Here is a 20,488-nt window from a genome sequence, read left to right on the forward strand (position 1 = left end):
CTCCTTTGGCAGCAATAACCTCAACCAAGCATTTCCAGTAGCTGCGGATTAGACCTGCACAACGTTCAGAAGGAATTTTGGACCATTCTTTCTTACAGAAATGCTTCTGCTCAGCCATATTCTTAGGATGTATGGTGTGAACGGCTCTCTTGAGGTCATTCCACAGCATCTCTTTTGGGTTAAGGTCTGGACTCTGACTGGGCCACTCCAAAAGATGGATTTTCTTTTTTTGAAGCCATTCTCTAATGGATTTACTTTGATTTTTAGGGTCATTGTCCTGCTACATCACCCAACTTCTACTGAGCTTCAGCTGGCACACAGCCACCCTGACATTATCCTGTAGGATATCTTCATATGTTTTCTCTTGATGATGGCAAGCGGTCCAGACCCAGAAGCAGCAAAGCAGCTCCAAATCATGATGCTCTTTCCACCGTACTTCACCACTGAGATGATGTTTTCATGTTGGTCTACAGTGCCTTTTTTAAGCCATACATAGTGCTGCGTGTTCTTCCCAAACAATTAAACCTTAGATTCAGTCCACAAAACATTTTCCCAGTAGCGTTTTTGAATATTATGGTGGTCTTTGGCAAACTTCAGGCACGCAGCAAGGTTTTTGTTGGACAGCAGCGTCTTCCTTCGTGGTGTGCTGCCATGGACATCATGTCTGTTAAATCTGTTCCGTATAGTAGACTCATGAACAGAGATGTTAACAAGTTCCAATGATTCCTTCAAGTCTTTAGCTGTCACTTTAGGGTTCTTTTTTACCTCACTGAGCATTCTGCAGTGTACCCTTTGAGTCATCTTGGCTGGATGGCCACTTCTACGGAGAGTAGCCACAGTATTAAATCATCTCCATTCATAGACAGTTTGTCTATCTCTGGAAAGATGAATATCTAAGCTCTTCGAGATAACTTTGTAACCCTTTCCAGCTTTATGTTAAGCATCAGTTCTTGATCGAGGGTCTTCTAAGATCTCTTTTTTGCTAGGAATTGTCCACATTAGCAAATACTTCTTGTGAATAGCAAACTCAAATTTTTTGAGTGTTTTTATAAGTCAAAGTAGCTCTAATCCACACCTCCAATTTTGTTTAATTAATTGGATGCCAGGTTTGCCAACTCCTGACTCTAATTAGCTTTTGTTGATGTCATTAGCCTATGGGGTTCACTTACTTCTTCCACAGTATTGTGAATGTTTAATGGATGTGTTCAATAAAGACATGAAAGACTATAATTGTTTGTGTGTTGTTAGCTTAAGCACATTGTGTTTTTTCTATACTTGTGACTTTTATGAAGAGGAGATTACATTTTATGGCCAGTTAATGCAGAAAACCAGCTCATTCCATAGGGTTCACATACGTTTTCTTGCCACTGTAATTATAGCAACTTACATGTGTAATATAACATCTGGTTTAACGGCACAGACTTTTGAATGTAACTCTGTCGCCCCCTTGAGTACTGAGGTTTGTTACTGCCACAGAAACGCAAGAATACACATTAATCATGTTCAACCAGACCGCAATGCATTGGCCAAACGCTTGTATCTATGTACGTGTTCTTGCGTTAACTATATTTATGGCCTCATCTGAAACAGATTACGCCACAATAACAGACCTGTGTGGAAAATAAAAAATTAAATAATGCAGAACAAGTCAACTACTGTGTTATCATTTCAGATAAACCCACCCCTAAACGGCATGCAAAAGCAAAATGAACAGTTATTGGTCAATTTTTATGCCAAAACTCAAAAATCTGACTCCTCAAAACTAATTCTTAGCATTATAGGATGGATGCTCAAATCGAGCTAGTTTTTGTCCAAACAAAAATGTGAAAGCTAAATTAGGTCTCCAAGGCTTGAAGAATAAATTCACAGAGATAATCTTCTTCATTTATTTATTCATAACTGAGCTTTCTTCAATAGAATATATATGCCCTAACTTCACAATTACTCAATATTAGGCTTCCCTTGATCCTTCTGCTGGTGCCAAATCATCATGATGACATTTTATTTTTCACAGGCAATTAAACGGGCGCTCAGATCTCTAAATGACCCAGTTACTTTAATAGATCAATAGATTTGTGAAGGCATCTTTCAGCATGTGTGCATACAGAAAGACCTTTCCAGAAAAGCCCCTCATCAGACAAGTTGAAAGCCATTGCTGTCAGACTGATGATATTTGGGAATTTTAATTAGTCGGAGTGCGTACACAGCCCCATATGCAACAAGATGCAATGCACTGTGTGTTCTGACACCTTTCTATCATGGCCAGCAGTTTTTCAGTAATTTGTGCTACAGTAGCTCTTCTGTGTGATCGGACTAGATGGGCTAGCCTTCGCTCCCCACGTGCATCAATGAGCCTTGGGCGCCCATTAACCTGTCGCCGGTTCACCGGTTGTCCTTCCTTGGCCCACTTTTCGTAGGTACTAATCACTGCATACCGGGAACACCCCACAAGACCTTCTGTTTTGGAGATGCTCTGACCCAGTCGTCTAGCCATCACAATTTGGCCCTTGTCAAAGTCGCTCAGATCCTTAAGCTTGCCCTTTTTTCCTGCTTCCAACACATGAAATTCAAGAACTGACTGTTCACTTGCTGCCTAATATATCCCACCCCTTAACCCAGGTGCTATTGTAACGAGATAATAAATGTTATTCACTTCACCTGTCGGTGGTTTTAATGTTGTGGCTGATCAATATATATATATATATATATATATATATATATATATATATATATATATATATATATATATATATATATATACATACAGTACTGTGCAAAAGTTTTAGGCACTTGTGAAAAACTTTCAAAGTGAGGATTTCTTAAAAAATGTATGACATAAAAAGTTTTCATTAATCAGTTAACATCATACAGTAAGTCCAGTAAACAGAAAAAGAGCTAAATCAATATTTGGTGTGAACACTTTTGCCTTCAAAACAGCACCAATTCTCCTACTTACACCTGGACTTTTTCCTGGTTGTTGGCAGATAGGATGTTCCAAGCTTCTTGGAGAATTTGTGACAGTTCTTTTATTTAGGCTGTCTCAATTAAATCTCTCTCTTTGTGTAATCCCAGACTGACCCGATGTTCAGTGGGGGGCTCTGTGAGGGCCATGCCATCTGTTGCAGGGCTCCATGTTCTTCTATTCTATTCTATTCTATTTGCAAAAGGAATGTTTGGGAGTATAAACATTCCCTCTCCTCGATGGGCACCACAGGAACTGTGCTTGACTGGTTTAACTCCTATCTCTCAGGTAGGTCCTTCAAGGTAGCCTGGAGAAGTGAGGTATCCAAGCCACATCAGCTACTTACTGGGGTACCTCAGGGATCAGTGCTTGGGCCACTTCTCTTCTCTATATACACAACATCACTGGGACCCATCATTCAGACACATGGTTTCTCTTACCACTGCTACGCTGATGACACGCAACTCTACTTGTTTTTCCAGCCCAACGACACCACAGTGACTGCTTGAATTTCTGCCTGCCTGGCAGACATCTCGGCCTGGATGAAGGAGCACCACCTGCAACTCAACCCAGCCAAGACTGAACTCCTTGTCTTTCCAGCCAACCCTGCTGTTGAACACAACTACAGTAATGCCTTCCAAATCGGTCAGAAATCTAGGGGTAACCATCGACAACAGACTAAATTTCACAGACCACATCTCAAAGAAAGCAAGATCATGTAGATTTACACTCTACAATATCAGGAAGATAAGACCCTTCCTCTCTGAACATGCCACACAACTGCTTGTCCAGTCACTTGTCATAACTAGACTGGACTACTGTAACGCTCTCATTGCAGGCCTCCCTGCATGTGCAATTAGACCCCTGCAAATGATCCAGAATGCAGCAGCATGTCTGGTCTTTAATGAACCAAAGATAGCACATGTTACACCACTCCTTGTCTCTCTCCACTGGCTGTTGGTTGATGCACGTATCAAATTCAAAGCTCTGATGCTGGCATACAGAACAGTCACTGGGTCTGCTCCAGCTTACCTAAAATCATTTATGCAGAGCTACGTGCCCACTAGAAGCCTGCGGTCGGCTAAGGAACGTCGCCTTGTTGTACCAACACAAAGAGGCACCAAAACACTTTCCCGGACTTTCAGCTTCATCATACCACGTTGGTGGAACGACCTTCCCAACTCCATCCGTGAAGCTGACTCACTCTCTGTCTTCAAAAAATGACTAAAAACACATCTTTTCCATGAGCACTTAACCAGTCATAAAAAAATAAATAAAAAAAAAAACCATTCCTGTTGCACTTTATTCTGTTTTGAATACTATTCTGATGCTAGTGAAACTTTGTAATACAGCACTTTTCATACCATTGTCTCCTTAAGATGATTCGCTTATGTTTACCTCTTTTGTAAGTCGCTTTGGATAAAAGCGTCTGCCAAATGAATAAATGTAAATGTAAATGTATAAAATGTATATTTCCTATTGACACATTAAAGTAGCTGATATAAACAACCATCTTAAGACAAAGACTTTTGCACAGTACTGTATATATATATATATATATATATATATATATATATATATATATTTCAGCTCTTTGATAACATACTTATATTCCACAGTATTCTGAGGATTTTAAGGTCTTTGAGCACATACAGAAAACACAAAAAAACAGACCATTGCGAACACTGACTACAACAGAATCATGTTGAATCATCGACCTTCAATAGAACTCAACAGTAAGGTTCTGAAAGTACAAAGTATCAATTAAACTCTCCATAGTGAAATAGATTTTTAGTAAAAACGTATAAACCTTGAGCACCAAGGTTATTAAACAATGGTCAGTGTGATTTCAACGTATTTTTTGTATTTTTATTAAATATTGTTTTATTGCCAAATTCCTAAGTTCCACCATTCGAAGTTGTTGTTACCATGCAAATTGGTGAGTTAGCGGAGTTAACAGTGCATTCAGAAGGTATTCAGACCCCTTCGTTTATTTTTTATTTTTTTCACATTTTATGTTGTAGCCTTATGCTAAAATGATTTAAAAAAATAAATAAAAATTCACACTTATCTACACTCCATACCCAATAATGACAAAGCAAAAAACTGATTTTTGATAACTTTGCAAATATATTAAAAGAAAAAACTGAAATATCACATTGACTTAAGTACTCAGACCCTTTGCTAGGACATTTGAAATTTAGCTCAGGTGCATCCCATTTCTCTGGATCATATTTGAGATGTTTCTACACTTTGACTGGAGTCAACCTGTGGAAAATTCAATTGATTGGACATGATTTGTAAAGGCACATACCTGTCTATATAAGGTCTCACAGTTGAAAATGCAAAAACCAAGCCATGAGGTCAAAGGAACTGCCTGCAGAGCTCAGAAACAGGATTGTGTCAAGGCACATATCTGGGGAAGGCTACAAAACAATTTAGACTGCATGAAATGCATAAATAAATGGAAGAAGTTTGGAACAACCAGGACTCTTCCTAGAGCTGGCTGCCTGGCCAAACTGAGCAATCGGGGAGAAGGGCCTTGGTAAGAGAGGTGACCAAGAACCCGATGGTCACTCTGTTTGAGTTCCAGAGATCATGTGTGGAGTTGGGAGAAACTTGCAGAAGGACAGCCATCACTGCAACACTCCACCGAACTGGGCTTTATGGCAGAGTGGCCAGACGGAAGCCTCTCCTCAGTGCAAGACACACGAAAATGCACCTGAAAGACTCTCAGACTGTGAGAAACAAGATTCTCTGATCTGATGAAATGAATATTGAACTGTTTGGCCTTAATTCCAAGTGTCATGTCTGGAGGAAACCAGGCACTGCTCATCACCTGCGCAATACCATCCAAAAGGTGAAGCATGGTGGTGGTAGCATCATACTGTGGGGGTGTTTTTCAGCAGCAGGGACTGAGGGACTGGTCAGGGTTAAAGGAAAGATGAACGCAGCAAAACACAGAGATATTCTTAATGAAAACCTGGTCCACATCACTCAGGACCTCAGACTGGGCCGAAGATTCACCTTCCAACAGGACAATGACCCTAAGCACACAGCCAAGACAACACAAGAGTGGCTTAGGGACAACTCTCTCTCTCTCTCTCTCTCTCTCTCTCTCTCTATATGTATATATATATATATATATATATATATATCATTTAATAGATTAGATACACCAAATTAGAAACACTGTTACCTTCAAGTCAACATCGACAATATTTAACGCAATTGAAGGTGTAACTAGGCCTAGAATTTAATATTTCTCAGTGTATCAGTTGTTACAAATTAAAAACAGAGGAATTTTTACAGTGGACTTTTTGCCATCACTTTTGGAATTTTCGGGGCATTTGTGTGTGTATGTGTGTGTGTGTGTGTGTGTGTGTGTTTCATTTGCATTTTTGCTCCAAGTCCCTGTTAAATTTTCACACTTTGAACATGTCCCTGTTCCAAATGGTGCATTTGATGCGTACCAACAGTCTTGTGAACTTGTGATGACCAAAATATTCATGTGTTCGTGAAATCTAAGAGACAGTGGGGCGTAGTATTTGTGGCCCCTATGCTTCCTCGATGTGCCCTTTTGCCAAGCCCTACTGATGCAGTCTCCACAGCAGACTACTACCTGACAGTCTATGCAGCATTATGGGCTTAGGATGCCATTTGAAACCGAGCCCTTGATTTCTTGAGTCATGTAATGCGTGCCATGAACAGGCTGGCGAGATTCATACGGGAGAAAAGCTTTTCTTTCAGATCTCTCCTTCTCTGTCTCTCTTTTTCAGTGCAGTGTATTACATTTTAGGAATTTGTATTCTCTTTTGTGAGTCTTTGTGATTATTTATGGGGCACAGTTGAGTGCCAAGAGTGAGGGCTTGGTGTCTGTGCAGATATTTAATGTTTCACTGGGGGAAAATGCTGTTCATAACAGCAAGACACATCCCTAGCAGCTTCTGTCGTAACTATATGTGTGCATGCTTAAATGTGTTCTCTCCATGTTTAACTTCATATGCATGTACAGTTTACATGGCGTGAGAATGTTAAGAACAGCATGTAATGGAAGCGTGATTTTGTGTAATGCCCTTTATTGTGTTTAACGCTATCATGTGTGGGCAAAAGCATGTTTTTGAGAGAGAGGAAAATAAATATATTGGCAACACATCATAATTTAAATGTTTTAAATGTTGTAGCTCTTTCTGTTTGACTCATATGTTTATCTCTCATTCTATCTTTCCCCAACTCCTCCTCCATTCTGCAACCCTCACTTAGAATATGTGGATCGCTCAGAAACTTAGCTAGAGGATGTGATGAAGTTAAGAGAGAACGAGCAATATGGAGACTCATTAGGTTGATTCTTGGGTTAAGAGGTTTGCTCGCGATGCTTCGGGGTTGTTAGTATTAGAACAAACTTGTCGGTTTTGGACTCTGAGAATGTGAGTGCTGTCTTGTAATTCTCCATTAAAAGCCAATCTGTGGGAATGGAGCTCCTAAATGCTTTGAAATGGCACACACGGGCAGGCAGCCACGATAAAAGTGGCCTGTGCTCAAACCAGACTAATTTAATATAATGATCTCCTCTCAATCTCTTTCCCTCCCTGTTTTTCCTCATTCTCTCTTTGTCTGTGTCTTTATCTTCATCTGTTACCACTCTCTCTCATTTGCCCCGCTTTTCACCTCAGATTTTCCTTGTAATTTTTTTTCCCTGTGCTTCAATTTCACTTCTTATTGTTATATGCTATCCACCTTTATTATCTTTCTTTGACCTATCCCTCTCATAGTATCATATTTGACTGCTTTCTCTTCTTTTTGGCCGTTTATACCTGGTATCATAGCTGAAGTGTGTTATTTTTGCGCTACATGAGCAACCAAAAGAAACAGCGAAAAATAGTGACATCTCTCTCTGTGTCCTCAGACAGCACTGCTAGTATCATCGCCAGACGGCGGCGATTCCACAGACTGACCCAGGAACTCTACGAGCTGCCGGTGGTGGTGTGGGATGATGGGGAACCCGTTCTGAGCAGCACCGGGACCATCACACTCAGAGTGTGTCCCTGTCAGAAAGGCACAAGACTCAAGATCTGCCAGAATGATGCATTTCTCTCGTCTGCAGGACTCAGCACAGGCGCTCTAATAGCCATCCTGCTCTGTGTCCTTATCTTACTAGGTGAGTTCAACCTGCATTTGATGCCTCAATATTTGCATATCTATAGCATTTAATCTTTAGTCAATGCCGCCATTGTCTTTGTTTTTTTAGTCAAATTGATCTAAAAAATATGAGCTCTATGGACCCCATTCACACATGGTTTGCATCTTGGGTGATTTGATCACACGTGGTCAGGCGAGACACATTGCTGTTTACACCTGCTCACTTAAATGCGTCTTTTGTAACCACTTTTGTTCGGATTTGGAGGGATCTCTGATTTCATGATGACATACTTCTATCACTATGTTACTGTGTTACTGCATAATATTAAAGTGCAACAAAGTCAGAAAAGTAAATAAAAAAATAAATAAAAAGAAAGTGCAATGTTTCTCCTAGATGCAGCTCAAATGTAATCTTGGCACAAACACAACATTTTGAGCAAAATTATCCATTCTTTTAGTGGATTTCCTATATTAACAAGACTATCAGATGTGTGTGATTGTTAGGGCTATTATATTGTTAGGGTATTGATACAGATTTCCTTATCCGATTCCATTCCATTCCGATTCACAAGCTCTCGATTCAGGTTGTTTTGGATTTCGATTCAGTTCTATATAGATTCACATGGGTATATTACAGCAATAATGTCCCTTTTCTTATATATGAAAGACATTTTCTCCCAGCTAATGCTGTTAATTATACAGGGGACCTTCTAACTAGGTGCATTATGAAAATATACATTTTACTAATTATATTTTATTTGTTTTTTTATCGTTTTGGTCACATTTTGGCTTTTTAAAAATGAACAAATCCATGGATTCAGTCAGTAAATAAGATCTTATATTTCATATATTCTATTTTGTTACAGGTGTGGGGCTTTACTGGTTGTTTAGATCAGTTTCTATAAGAAATCATTAATAATTATTTATTTAGTTATTAATTAATATTTAAATTAATTAATTGAATCTAACTCATTAAAACCTCATATGGGGCTCCAGTAAATGTAGTGCGCTACGTTTAGGAGCGGGTTTGGTTATTAGCAATAATTAATAATTACCAAAGATAATTATTAATTATTAAAATCAATAGAACATTGATGAGAATCAATGTTAGCTTTTTTAATCCTTTAAATCAACAATTATCAAAGATAATCACCAATCATTAACATCGATGAAACATTAATTAAAATTAACACTAGCTTATCATTCAAATTCAACAATCATCAAAGATAATTATCAATTATCAAAAATCAGTAGAATATTAATAAGGATTAATATTGACGGGGCACCACCCTGGAATAAGGGACTAATAACCAGATAGTAAAACAGTCTCAATATTAGATTGTTTTCTTAGGAAAATCGACATCCGAAGAATATCGATTTTTGGGAAAAAAAAACAATGAATGAAGTCTTGAATCCGAGCACTGACATCCCGTCAGCGTGACACAGGTGTATGCAAAACAAACCAAAACACTTCTCTTTGAAGTATAACAAAGTATATTTATGCAGAAATATCAATTAATAATTAATACAATGCAGTCGATAAACTTCCGACTTACAACTACAAACTAAACAGTGATATGATTAGATATGGAAATCAAAATAATCCTATAACACATGAGGGTGTGTGGGTGTGTGGTTAGTATGAGAGAGAGAGAATAAAGTGACGGCCCCAAAGCCGGTTTCGCGATCGTGGGAGAGAAAGCAGCTGTTAGTTTATCGCTCAGAGACGCGGTGGACGGCTCGTAAACCATCCCACGGTCTTTGATTCTTTAATGGATAAACTCAGTGTGACGGTCTCACCCGCGATGGCAAACCTCATTCGTGATAATTAATACCCTGAGTGTTAATCGCAATGAGCGGACTCGGTGGTCCGTAAACTGTACAAGCAATAACCTTGATACACAAGAATAACACACTATAATATTCTGTCTCTGCCCAGACGTAAACCTCTTACTTGAATCGCATGAGGATGCAGAATGTGTGTTCATCCGTCCTTTAACTCAGACTCGGTTCCTCGAGGCTCGAGTGATGACGGGAGGCCGTTTCCTTGCTCTGTCGAGGACCGCTCTGTCGGGTGGTACGGCTACTGATTCTCGGCGGGCTGGCAGAGAAATCAGCGACGTCGACTTGATTGAAGATGGAAGAGAAATCTTTTATCTCTTCACTTCTGCAGGCAAACGGACGAAGATGCGGATTGCTCGGCGGTTTCCTTTGGATCCGTTAGAGTGTTCGGTGGAACACAGAGTAATCTAAACTCGTCCAGCGAGATGGAGATTGTATGGTCACAGTTTCAAGTCAGATGTTACTTCCTTGTGCCACGAGGCTGCACCTGAGAGCAGCGATGAGCTGCGTCTACGCACAGTGAGCAAAGATGCTGGAAGCAAATCCCGGAAGCATTTTAGAGGTATTTCTACTCCTGATGATGTCATGGTTGAGGTGCGTTCTGTCGTGTGCCTCATCCAATAGGAGTTGAGAGTTCGATCCTTTAGTGAGCAAGGCTTCATGGGATTTGTAGTCTGTTTTGGACTCCCTTTGTTTGATTTTGGTGCGGTTTTTATCAGTAAGATTTATGACTTGTTATGTGGGGGCCTGAGTTAGATTTTACGACTGTGTTAGGCCTGCCTTTGTCTTCTATCTGAAGACATGAGGCCCAACACATGTTTACTGTTTAATTTACATAATTTATACTATTTACAAGTATTTACATTGATTTGTTGAACACGTTCTAAAACCGATACTGTCTCTTTAACAAAGCCAGCATATCTGTCTGTAGGTAAGCGCATGTTAATGAGAGAGACTCGAATGGCTTTATCTCATCTGTGCCATGCATGAAAAAAATGACATTTGGTTTTGATCAGGGTTGTACATAGAGTAAAAGATCAATCTTGGGATTTAAGAATTGATATCGAGATCGTTCAAATGAAGATCACGATGGATCGTCGGGCCTGGGTAGCTCAGCGAATATTGACACTGACTGCCATCCATGGAGTCGTGAATTCGAATCCAGGGCATGCTGAGTGACTCCAGCCAGGTCTCCTAAGCAACCAAATTGGCCCGGTTGCTAGGGAGGGTAGAGTCACATGGGGTAACCTCCTCATGGTCACGATTAGTGGTTCTCGCTCTCAATGGGGCGCGTGGTAAGTTGTGCGTGGATCGTGGAGAGTAGCATGAGCCTCCACATGCTGGGAGTCTCCGCGGTGTCATGCACAACGAGCCACATGATAAGATGCGCGGATTGACAGTCTCAGAAGCGGAGGCAACAGAGACTTGTTCTCTACCACCTGGATTGAGGTGAGTAACCGCGCCACCACGAGGACCTACTAAGTAGTGGGAATTGGGCATTCCAAATTGGGGGAAAAAAAGAAAAAAAAAGATTGCGATGGATCAGAAAATCCGTATTTTTATCCACCCCAAGTGCTTGTCAACTGTGTCACTGCATGTTGATATCACATACTGAAGAAGTTCTGTGAAGTTCTCATGCTTGTGTATGTATTTGCTTTTTCAAATTTTCAGATCGTATGGTTATTTCCTTTTAAAGCCTCATGTAACTGGAAAAGTTTAACTCTTGTTTAAGCGCAGTGGTTGACTGACAGGTGAGGGGTGGCACTTCACTGCTGTCCGAGACACATTCAAGACGGATAGCATTTACACCTCAAATATGATGTGGTCACATGTGTTTTTGACTATCTCTGTATGTGGTTTTTGTAATCCGATCCCATAACGTTTTAGACCCCGTTTAGACCTTTATTTAGGGCTGTCCACTTGTGATCATATCACCCCAAACGCATCTTAATAACAGGTGTAAACAGGGTCATATACTGTAAGTGCTGGTTATACAAATGAAACGGCCTTTGCAATGCATTTATCGTCTATAATGTGACACAGTATATCCATATGAAACATAATATTTAGTAGGAAATTATGTAGGGCGGGACTTGATTTTATCCACAAATAAGACCAATTTTATTAGATGTATTAACAAACACAGCTTAATTTGTCTAGATCAAATGTTTCTAGATATAATAATAAGTTTTAAATATTTAATTGAATTTAAAGGGTTAATGACATCGTTTTCTGACATTGTAGTATTTTTAAAGGTATATCAGATGCAGCAATATTATAAATTGTATTACTAAAGTTTTGAATGGCAAAACCTTTATGAAGAAAAAAATATAAATCAGAATATACAATTTTAAACCATTGGTCTGTTTTTGGCTTAAATCTCTAATACCTTAAATTCAAATGTTCTGTTTTCAAATCTCAAATTTCTGCCATCACATTAATTATCATGTGAAAGACGAACCTTTTCTTCTTCGACTCTTGTCCATTTAACAGCATTACAAGTTTAGTATTCACAGCAGGCCTCCAGTATTCATTGTCATAATGCCAGTTGATCTGGCCCTGTTTAACTCCTGACTTTTAATCTTTAACATTCTAAACCAGCAGATCAAAGGGAAAGGACTGGATTTATATTATTTTACTAGTCCCATTATACCAGGTTAAGTGTCATGACAGCATCAAAATGCCACATACAGTATTGCAAAAAACTGCTTCACAGTCTCATCTCTTTTCTTCACATATGTAAAAGTGTTCATGTTTTAAAAGCTCTTAATACATTGATATTGTACTTATCTATGTCTATCTAAACGTTAAAAAAAATATGTGTGCTAGACCCCCACTTTTCTATGCCAACGAATAAAAATGAGATCACATTTTACAGAAAGCACAGCAGAAAAATGTCAAGACAAAAAATTGTGTATAATACAGCGGAAGACAACAAATGTGGGAAAATAGAATTAAAATATGTCGACAAAAACAGAAGAGAGTGATGCATGGTGAGCTGTTGACAGGCTTGTATTAAAGTTGTGAGTTCAGGAAAGTAAGTAGCTTATGTTATATGCCACCTGTAATATTACCACCTTTCTCTCTTCCTCTCTCTCATCTCCTGATCTAATCCATTTCTTCCCTCTCTCCAGTGCTGGTTGGATGGGTTAGGTCTCACCTCACGGGTGCGATGTTCTCTTCTTTTCAAAAGTGAGAGATTTTCACTAGTGTTGGGTTCGAGTCCACCTTAGTCGAGTCCGAGTCAAGTCCGAGTCTTTAAACAATCGAGTCTGAGTCCAAAAGGGACCGAGTCGGACTGAAGACGAGTCCATAACAGTCTGAGTCCGAATCCGAGTCTGAATGAATATGTTCAAGAATCTGAATGAAAATTGTAAATGTAAACTCAACATCAATATTTTAAGCTTATTTTAACCTTCATAACTAAGAAAAACAATTTGTCAATATAAATGCAAAAAAACCAAATGATTAGTATCCTATCCTGCTGATCAAACTTCAAAGTGGTTTCAGAATGAAAGTACAGGTGCATCTCAACAAATTAGAATGTTGTGGAAAAGTTCATTTATTTCAGTAATTCAACTCAAATTGTGAAACTCGTGTATTAAATAAATTCAATGCACACAGACTGAAGTAGTTTAAGTCTTTGGTTCTTTTAATTGTGATGATTTTGGCTCACATTTAACAAAAACCCACCAATTCACTATCTCAAAAAATTAGAATATGGTGACATATTCTCAAAACACCTGCAAAGGTTTCCTGAGCCTTCAAAATGGTCTCTCAGTTTGGTTCACTAGGCTACACAATCTGCTGATCTGACAGTTGTCCAGAAGACAATCATTGACACCCTTCACAAGGAGGGTAAGCCACAAACATTCATTGCCAAAGAAGCTGGCTGTTCACAGAGTGCTGTATCCAAGCATGTTAACAGAAAGTTGAGTGGAAGGGAAAAGTGTGGAAGAAAAAGATGCACACCAACCGAGAGAACCGCAGCCTTATGAGGATTGTCAAGCAAAATCGATTCAAGAATTTGGGTGAACTTCACAAGGAATGGACTGAGGCTGGGGTCAAGGCATCAAGAGCCACCACACACAGACGTGTCAAGGAATTTGGCTACAGTTGTCGTATTCCTCTTGTTAAGCCACTCCTGAACCACAGACAACGTCAGAGGCGTCTTACCTGGGCTAAGGAGAAGAAGAACTGGACTGTTGCCCAGTGGTCCAAAGTCCTCTTTTCAGATGAGAGCAAGTTTTGTATTTCATTTGGAAACCAAGGTCCTAGAGTCTGGAGGAAGGGTGGAGAAGCTCATAGCCCAAGTTGCTTGAAGTCCAGTGTTAAGTTTCCACAGTCTGTGATGATTTGGGGTGCAATGTCATCTGCTGGTGTTGGTCCATTGTGTTTTTTGAAAACCAAAGTCACTGCACCCGTTTACCAAGAAATTTTGGAGCACTTCATGCTTCCTTCTGCTGACCAGCTTTTTAAAGATGCTGATTTCATTTTCCAGCAGGATTTGGCACCTGCCCACACTGCCAAAAGCACCAAAAGTTGGTTAAATGACCATGGTGTTGGTGTGCTTGACTGGCCAGCAAACTCACCAGACCTGAACCCCATAGAGAATCTATGGGGTATTGTCAAGAGGAAAATGAGAAACAAGAGACCAAAAAATGCAGATGAGCTGAAGGCCACTGTCAAAGAAACCTGGGCTTCCAAACCACCTCAGCAGTGCCACAAAATGATCACCTCCATGCCACGCCGAATTGAGGCAGTAATTAAAGCAAAAGGAGCCCCTACCAAGTATTGAGTACATATACAGTAAATGAACATACTTTCCAGAAGGCCAACAGTTCACAAAAAATGTTTTTTTTATTGGTCTTATGATGTATTCTAATTTGTTGAGATAGTGAATTGGTGGGTTTTTGTTAAATGTGAGCCAAAATCATCACAATTAAAAGAATCAGACTTAAACTACTTCAGTCTGTGTGCATTGAATTTATTTAATACACGAGTTTCACAATTTTAGTTGAATTACTGAAATAAATGAACTTTTCCACGACATTCTAATTTATTGAGATGCACCTGTATATGCTTTAGGTGTATGAAGACAAAAATGTCCTTCAACACACTTCTTACTGCGTTCTGTTGACATTTCAGTTATTTGTTGCTTTTTCCCTCCACTCAAACATAGACTAAAGAAAGTGAAAGCTGCGTTAGTCATTACAACCAGAGTTATTATTATTTAGAATTTTTATTTAGTTTTTATTTCTACTTCATTTTCAATTTGTCATTTCAATTTAGTTTAGTTTTATCTAAAATTATGGGTGATATACATTTAATGTAGTTAATTAAATATATTTAATGTGTTTAATACATTTATTAAATTGTATTATTAAAACATTTAATAATGCCCATAAAATTAAATACAACACCATAAAATAAAAACAGAAAAGATCAGATACCATAAAAAAAAAAAAAACTAAAAAAAAACATTTATTTACTACAGTACTACACTTCACAATTTTCAGTCCTCTTGCTGTGTCCAGGTGTAGCCTACTTCCCTAAAGTTAAGATAACATTTTTGACAAACTAACCTTGGGCTGACGTTTCTTTTCACATTATATTTAGTATGGATAATAGGTGAATAGAGACTTCTATTATTTATAATAGATTTATATATTTATTTTATTGATTACTTTATTAACAAGTTCAAGCCAATGCATATATATATATATACTACCAGTCAAAAGTTTTGAAACACTCATTCTTTATTATAATTATTTTTTCACATTTTAGAATAATATTAAAGTCATCAAAACTATGAAATAACATAAATGGAACTATGGGAATTATGTTCAAAATCCAAAATAAATCAAAACTGTGTTATATTTTAGCATCTTCATAGTAGTCACCCTTTGCCTAGAATTTGCAGACATGTACTCTTGACATTTTCTCAACCAACTTCTTGAGGTGTCACCCTGGGATGCTTTTTAAACAGTATTGAAGGAGTTCCCATCTATGTTGGGCACTTATTGGCTGCTTTTCTTTATTATTTGGTCCAAGTCATCAATTTCAAAAACATTTTTTTTATTTTTTTTTATTAAATTTTAGTTTTATAGTGAAATAAATCAATATGGTGTCAAAATTATATTTTTGTGTACAAAACTAATTTCAAACATTTAAGCATACACCTTCAGATCAAAAGATTTTTAAGATCATGAGAAACATTTCAGTCAAGTGTTTCAAAACTTTTGACCGGTAATATATATATATATATATATATATATATATACACCGATCAGTCACAACATTAAAACCACCTGCCTAATATTGTGTAGGTCCCCCTCGTGCCGCCAAAACAGCGCCAACAATCATTCATGCGATTATCTAATCAGCCAATCGTGTGGCAGCAGTGCAGTGTATAAAATCATGCAGATATGGGTCAGGATCTTCAATTAATGTTCACATCAACCATCTGAATGGGGAAAAAATGTGATCTCAGTGATTTGGACCGTGGCATGATTGTTGGTGCCAGACGGGCTGGTTTGAGTATTTCTGTAACGCTGATCTCCTGGGGTTTTCACACACAACAGTCTCTAGAATTTACTCCAAATAGTGCCAGAAACAAAAAACATCCAGTGAGGGGCAGTTCTGTGGACAGAAACGCTTTGTTGATGAGAGAGGTCAACAGAGAATGGCCAGACTGGTTCGAACTGACAAAGTCTACAGTAACTCAGATAACCGCTCTGTACAATTGTGATGAGAAGAATATAATCTCAGAATGCTATTCTGAGATGCAGGTTGATGCTGTTTTGGTGGGACGAGGGGGACCTACACAATATTAGGCAGGTGGATTTTAGAGATGTGCTGAACGACTAATTTCACTCGCATTTAAACAGAAATGTTGAAGTCGACTAGTCGAGTAGTCTAAAAAGAAAGCAACCTTCAGAAAACAGTCAAAAAAAAAAAATAATAATTTGTTTATGCGACCCATTTAAAATAATGAATCTATTCCAAATCCGAAGCTAAATTCCACTGAAAAGGGGTATTTATCTGCGACATGCTTGCCTTGCATTATGATCATTGTACATTAAATATAGAACATGACACGCATTCACTGAATCAACATTAGTGAATATTTAACAGGCATATTTACTGAAAACAGTTGAATGAATAGTGCAGGACCAATAGAGCAACCCAGCCTTTTCTAAATGGAATTCACCACGTAAAAGTTACTTAACATATTAAAACAGTCAGGACATTGCTGAAAATAATGAACAGGTAGACTAAACCATATCTATGAGAAAAAGTTGCACGTATTTCACGACGTGCAGTCATGCATTAGCCATTGATCTAATATGACAGCTGTTCGCTAAAGAACGTTAACCAATAACAGTTACGATGTAAAAATAAAAAAAATAAAAATGTAGCCATAGGATAGACAAATAGTCCTGTGATGTAGCCTGCAAAAACCTAATGTATTCTAAACATTACGTGCACACAGAATAAAAGGTCATTTAACCCATTAAGCAGTCGGCACCATGTTGAAAATAAACAATCATTTTTTTGGCTACATACACAAAAGCATAACGTTTTTGATGAGCAAAATTGACACCGACATGATCTGGTGAAAGACGGGACTTGACTCACCTGAGGTGGCTATCCTGCGCCTGAAAAAGCCTGCACAGCGGAAAAATAACATACAAGCATGCACCGATGTAAAGAAGACTCAAATGTGAAAACATCCATAGGGACTTTCAGACGTTTGGAAATCCGATTCCCGCACCACCACCGAAGTGATTTCATAACTACTCAGGTTTGCTTATCTAGCGGGAGGACATTTTCCTGCACACGCCGCAAGTGAGAGAGGGAAGAAGCACACGCAGCCTGAGGTGAAAAGAAACTTTGTATCTGCTCCAGATATCCTCTTTTTTAAAATAATATTTGTATTATTAATTCTATTTAAAATATGTAACATTAATATTACAGTAATTTAAGTGCAGCCTCTGTAAAATATAAAGCCAAATGTAAATGTGTAAAAATTATGATCCGTTTAATGGGGGGGAAATATTAACCGCATAGTAATTCCAGTGTTGACTAGCAGCATCAGAACCGTTTATTCGACTAGTCTCGCACATCCCTAGTTTTTATGTTGTGGATGATCGATGTATACTGTATACTGTATTTCTATCTATCTATCTATCTATCTATCTATCTATCTATCTATCTATATATATATATATATATATATATATATAAAATTATTTATTTATTTATTTATTGAGATTGCATTTACAAAGAACAATTTCTAGCCAGTGAGATATTTTAGAGCTGAGCATAATTTGAAAAATGTATACCCTGGAAATTAATTTTTTCTTTACTTTTTAAGGTTTTATTAATTTCCATTACTTTTCCTGGCCTGGAAATTACTATTTTAAATGTTTTTTCATGACATTTTGAGCACAGTTATCTACTTTAATCAAATAGTCCAAATCTGTGTTGCAAAAGTGACTTTAAAAGTGTGTAATGTCTGCACCACTAGCGTCACCAAACACAATTGCCAAAAAATAAATAAAAAGACACTCCCGAACACTCCCCTCATGTGACACTGGATGAACAAACAGAAAGTCCCTCTCCAAACTCACGCCATTGGTTGAGACATTGTTACTATGTTGAGCTGTTCGGGTTTTGATAGTGCCACAGTGACACAGTGTTTTCAGATAGACCCGCCCCCCCACAAACCTACCCTTAGAGCCGGCCATGCCCTTCACTTTTAAATATTCAACACAAGAAAATGTTTCGCGTTTTAACCGAATTACAAGTGGCGTTGTGAAAGTTCCTTCAAAACCCTTCAGTCCACTAATTGTGCTTTAGTGAAAAATAATCTACACTGATGTGTGATATTGACTTATTGCTGTTCACCCTGGCTCTTTACATTCTAATGGGATATCAGAGAATCATAATTCTTATCCACAGATCTCTTGGGCCCTTTATGTGTTTGCTTCTTCATGCATTGATGATGCTTCACACATGCTTCTACTGATTCTCCATCTCAGCTCCTGCTGTGTGATGCATTTGCCCTGCTATAAAAGTCCCCTGGAGAAACTATTCACTGTTAATAACATAGTTTAATTTAATTTTTCTTGAAATGATTTTTTATGCGCCTTCTACCTCTAAGCAAAATTTCCCTTGGCTCTTGATATTTAATAATGCCAGTGTAATTATCTTTCATTCCTATTTATTTTATCCCAATATCCTTTCTCTTTTCTCATGTCATTTTTCCAGGGAATGATACGTGTTCAGTTTGGAGGAATAGTTCAACCAAAAATGAACATTTTTAATTATTTTTCACTTTAAGTTTATAACATTGTCTTTTTACGATTATTTATTGATTATGCCATTTTTATAATATTTCTATCACTGTAACTAACAGGCATTTTTTTCTTGTTCCTTGCAGCTATTGTGATTTTGTTCATTACGTTGCGACGAAGCAAAAAAGAGCCACTGATCATCTCCGAGGAGGACATTCGCGAAAACGTCGTGACGTACGATGATGAAGGCGGCGGGGAGGAGGACACAGAGGCCTTTGACATCATCGCTCTTCGGAACCCAGCTGCCGCAGAGGAACTTAAATTCCGCCGGGATGTCCGACCAGAGTGTGTCCAGTCGGGGTTGTCAAGGAGACCGCCCCGTTGCCTTTTAGGTGACCACATTAGCCCCTCGTCCCTAGACATAAATGTGGAAATGGATGTAGGGGAGTTTATCAAACAGAGAATGGTGGAGGCAGATCAGGATACTAGTATTCCGCCCTATGATTCCCTACAAACCTATGCCTACGAGGGTCAAGGCTCACTGGCGGGCTCCATCAGCTCACTCGGATCAGCTGGTGAACATTCAGAACAGGACTACAACTTCCTGGATGACTGGGGCCCAGAATTCCAAAAACTAGCAGAAATTTACAGTGAGGAACTTGAAACGGAGTCGGAATCAACTGAAAAGGCAAATTCGGAGAAACAGACATAAGTGTTTGTCAATGTTGGAAAACTGTGAACGACTAACTATAAAAAACAAAGCTTTGCTCTTTTTCGACATCCAATCTCATTAATAAAATGAGACACTCTCGGAATGTTACGCTACCGTAACGGCACTGCTGTAAAGACAGACTTGATTGCAGTTTTTTTTTTTCTCTCGTTTCATTTGGATGTTCGGAGCTTGGAATAACAAGACGAATGATTTTGAAAAGAAAATCAATAAAACATAAATAAATAAAAAAATCTAATGAAAATAAGGAAAATATTTTAACTGGTGTATATTTTGTATTGCTCAATAAAGTCCTGAATTCCTGACACATGGATATATGTGAAGTTATGCGTCACTAGTTGCTAACTTTTTTATTTCATTTTTTTACATTTATATTTCATTTTTTTCAGTTGATAATATTTTTAAGCTGGTCAAAAAACCCAGTTCAAGACCCCATTAAAGCAAAATGGGACTTTTGTGGCTTTTAATCCAAATCTGTTAGCTTTGAGGCCATCTATATGCTAGTGCACTCTT

General features: G+C 38.3%; 1 protein-coding gene across 2 annotated transcripts in view; it reads left to right on the top strand.

Annotated features, from left to right (window-relative positions):
• LOC127423077 (cadherin-18-like) overlaps nucleotides 1-20,286 on the top strand; it is a 341,580-nt gene extending 321,294 nt beyond the window's left edge. For both annotated transcript variants that reach the window (XM_051667110.1, XM_051667109.1), the window contains 2 exons: nucleotides 7,869-8,120; nucleotides 19,392-20,286. In XM_051667110.1, the coding sequence (XP_051523070.1) occupies nucleotides 7,869-8,120; nucleotides 19,392-19,957 (818 nt within the window). In that variant the 3' untranslated portion in view covers nucleotides 19,958-20,286. The remainder of the gene's footprint in view (nucleotides 1-7,868; nucleotides 8,121-19,391) is intronic.
• Nucleotides 20,287-20,488: the final 202 nt, after the last annotated feature.

Source organism: Myxocyprinus asiaticus, chromosome 32, assembly GCF_019703515.2.
Source record: "Myxocyprinus asiaticus isolate MX2 ecotype Aquarium Trade chromosome 32, UBuf_Myxa_2, whole genome shotgun sequence".
Taxonomy (NCBI): domain Eukaryota; kingdom Metazoa; phylum Chordata; class Actinopteri; order Cypriniformes; family Catostomidae; genus Myxocyprinus; species Myxocyprinus asiaticus.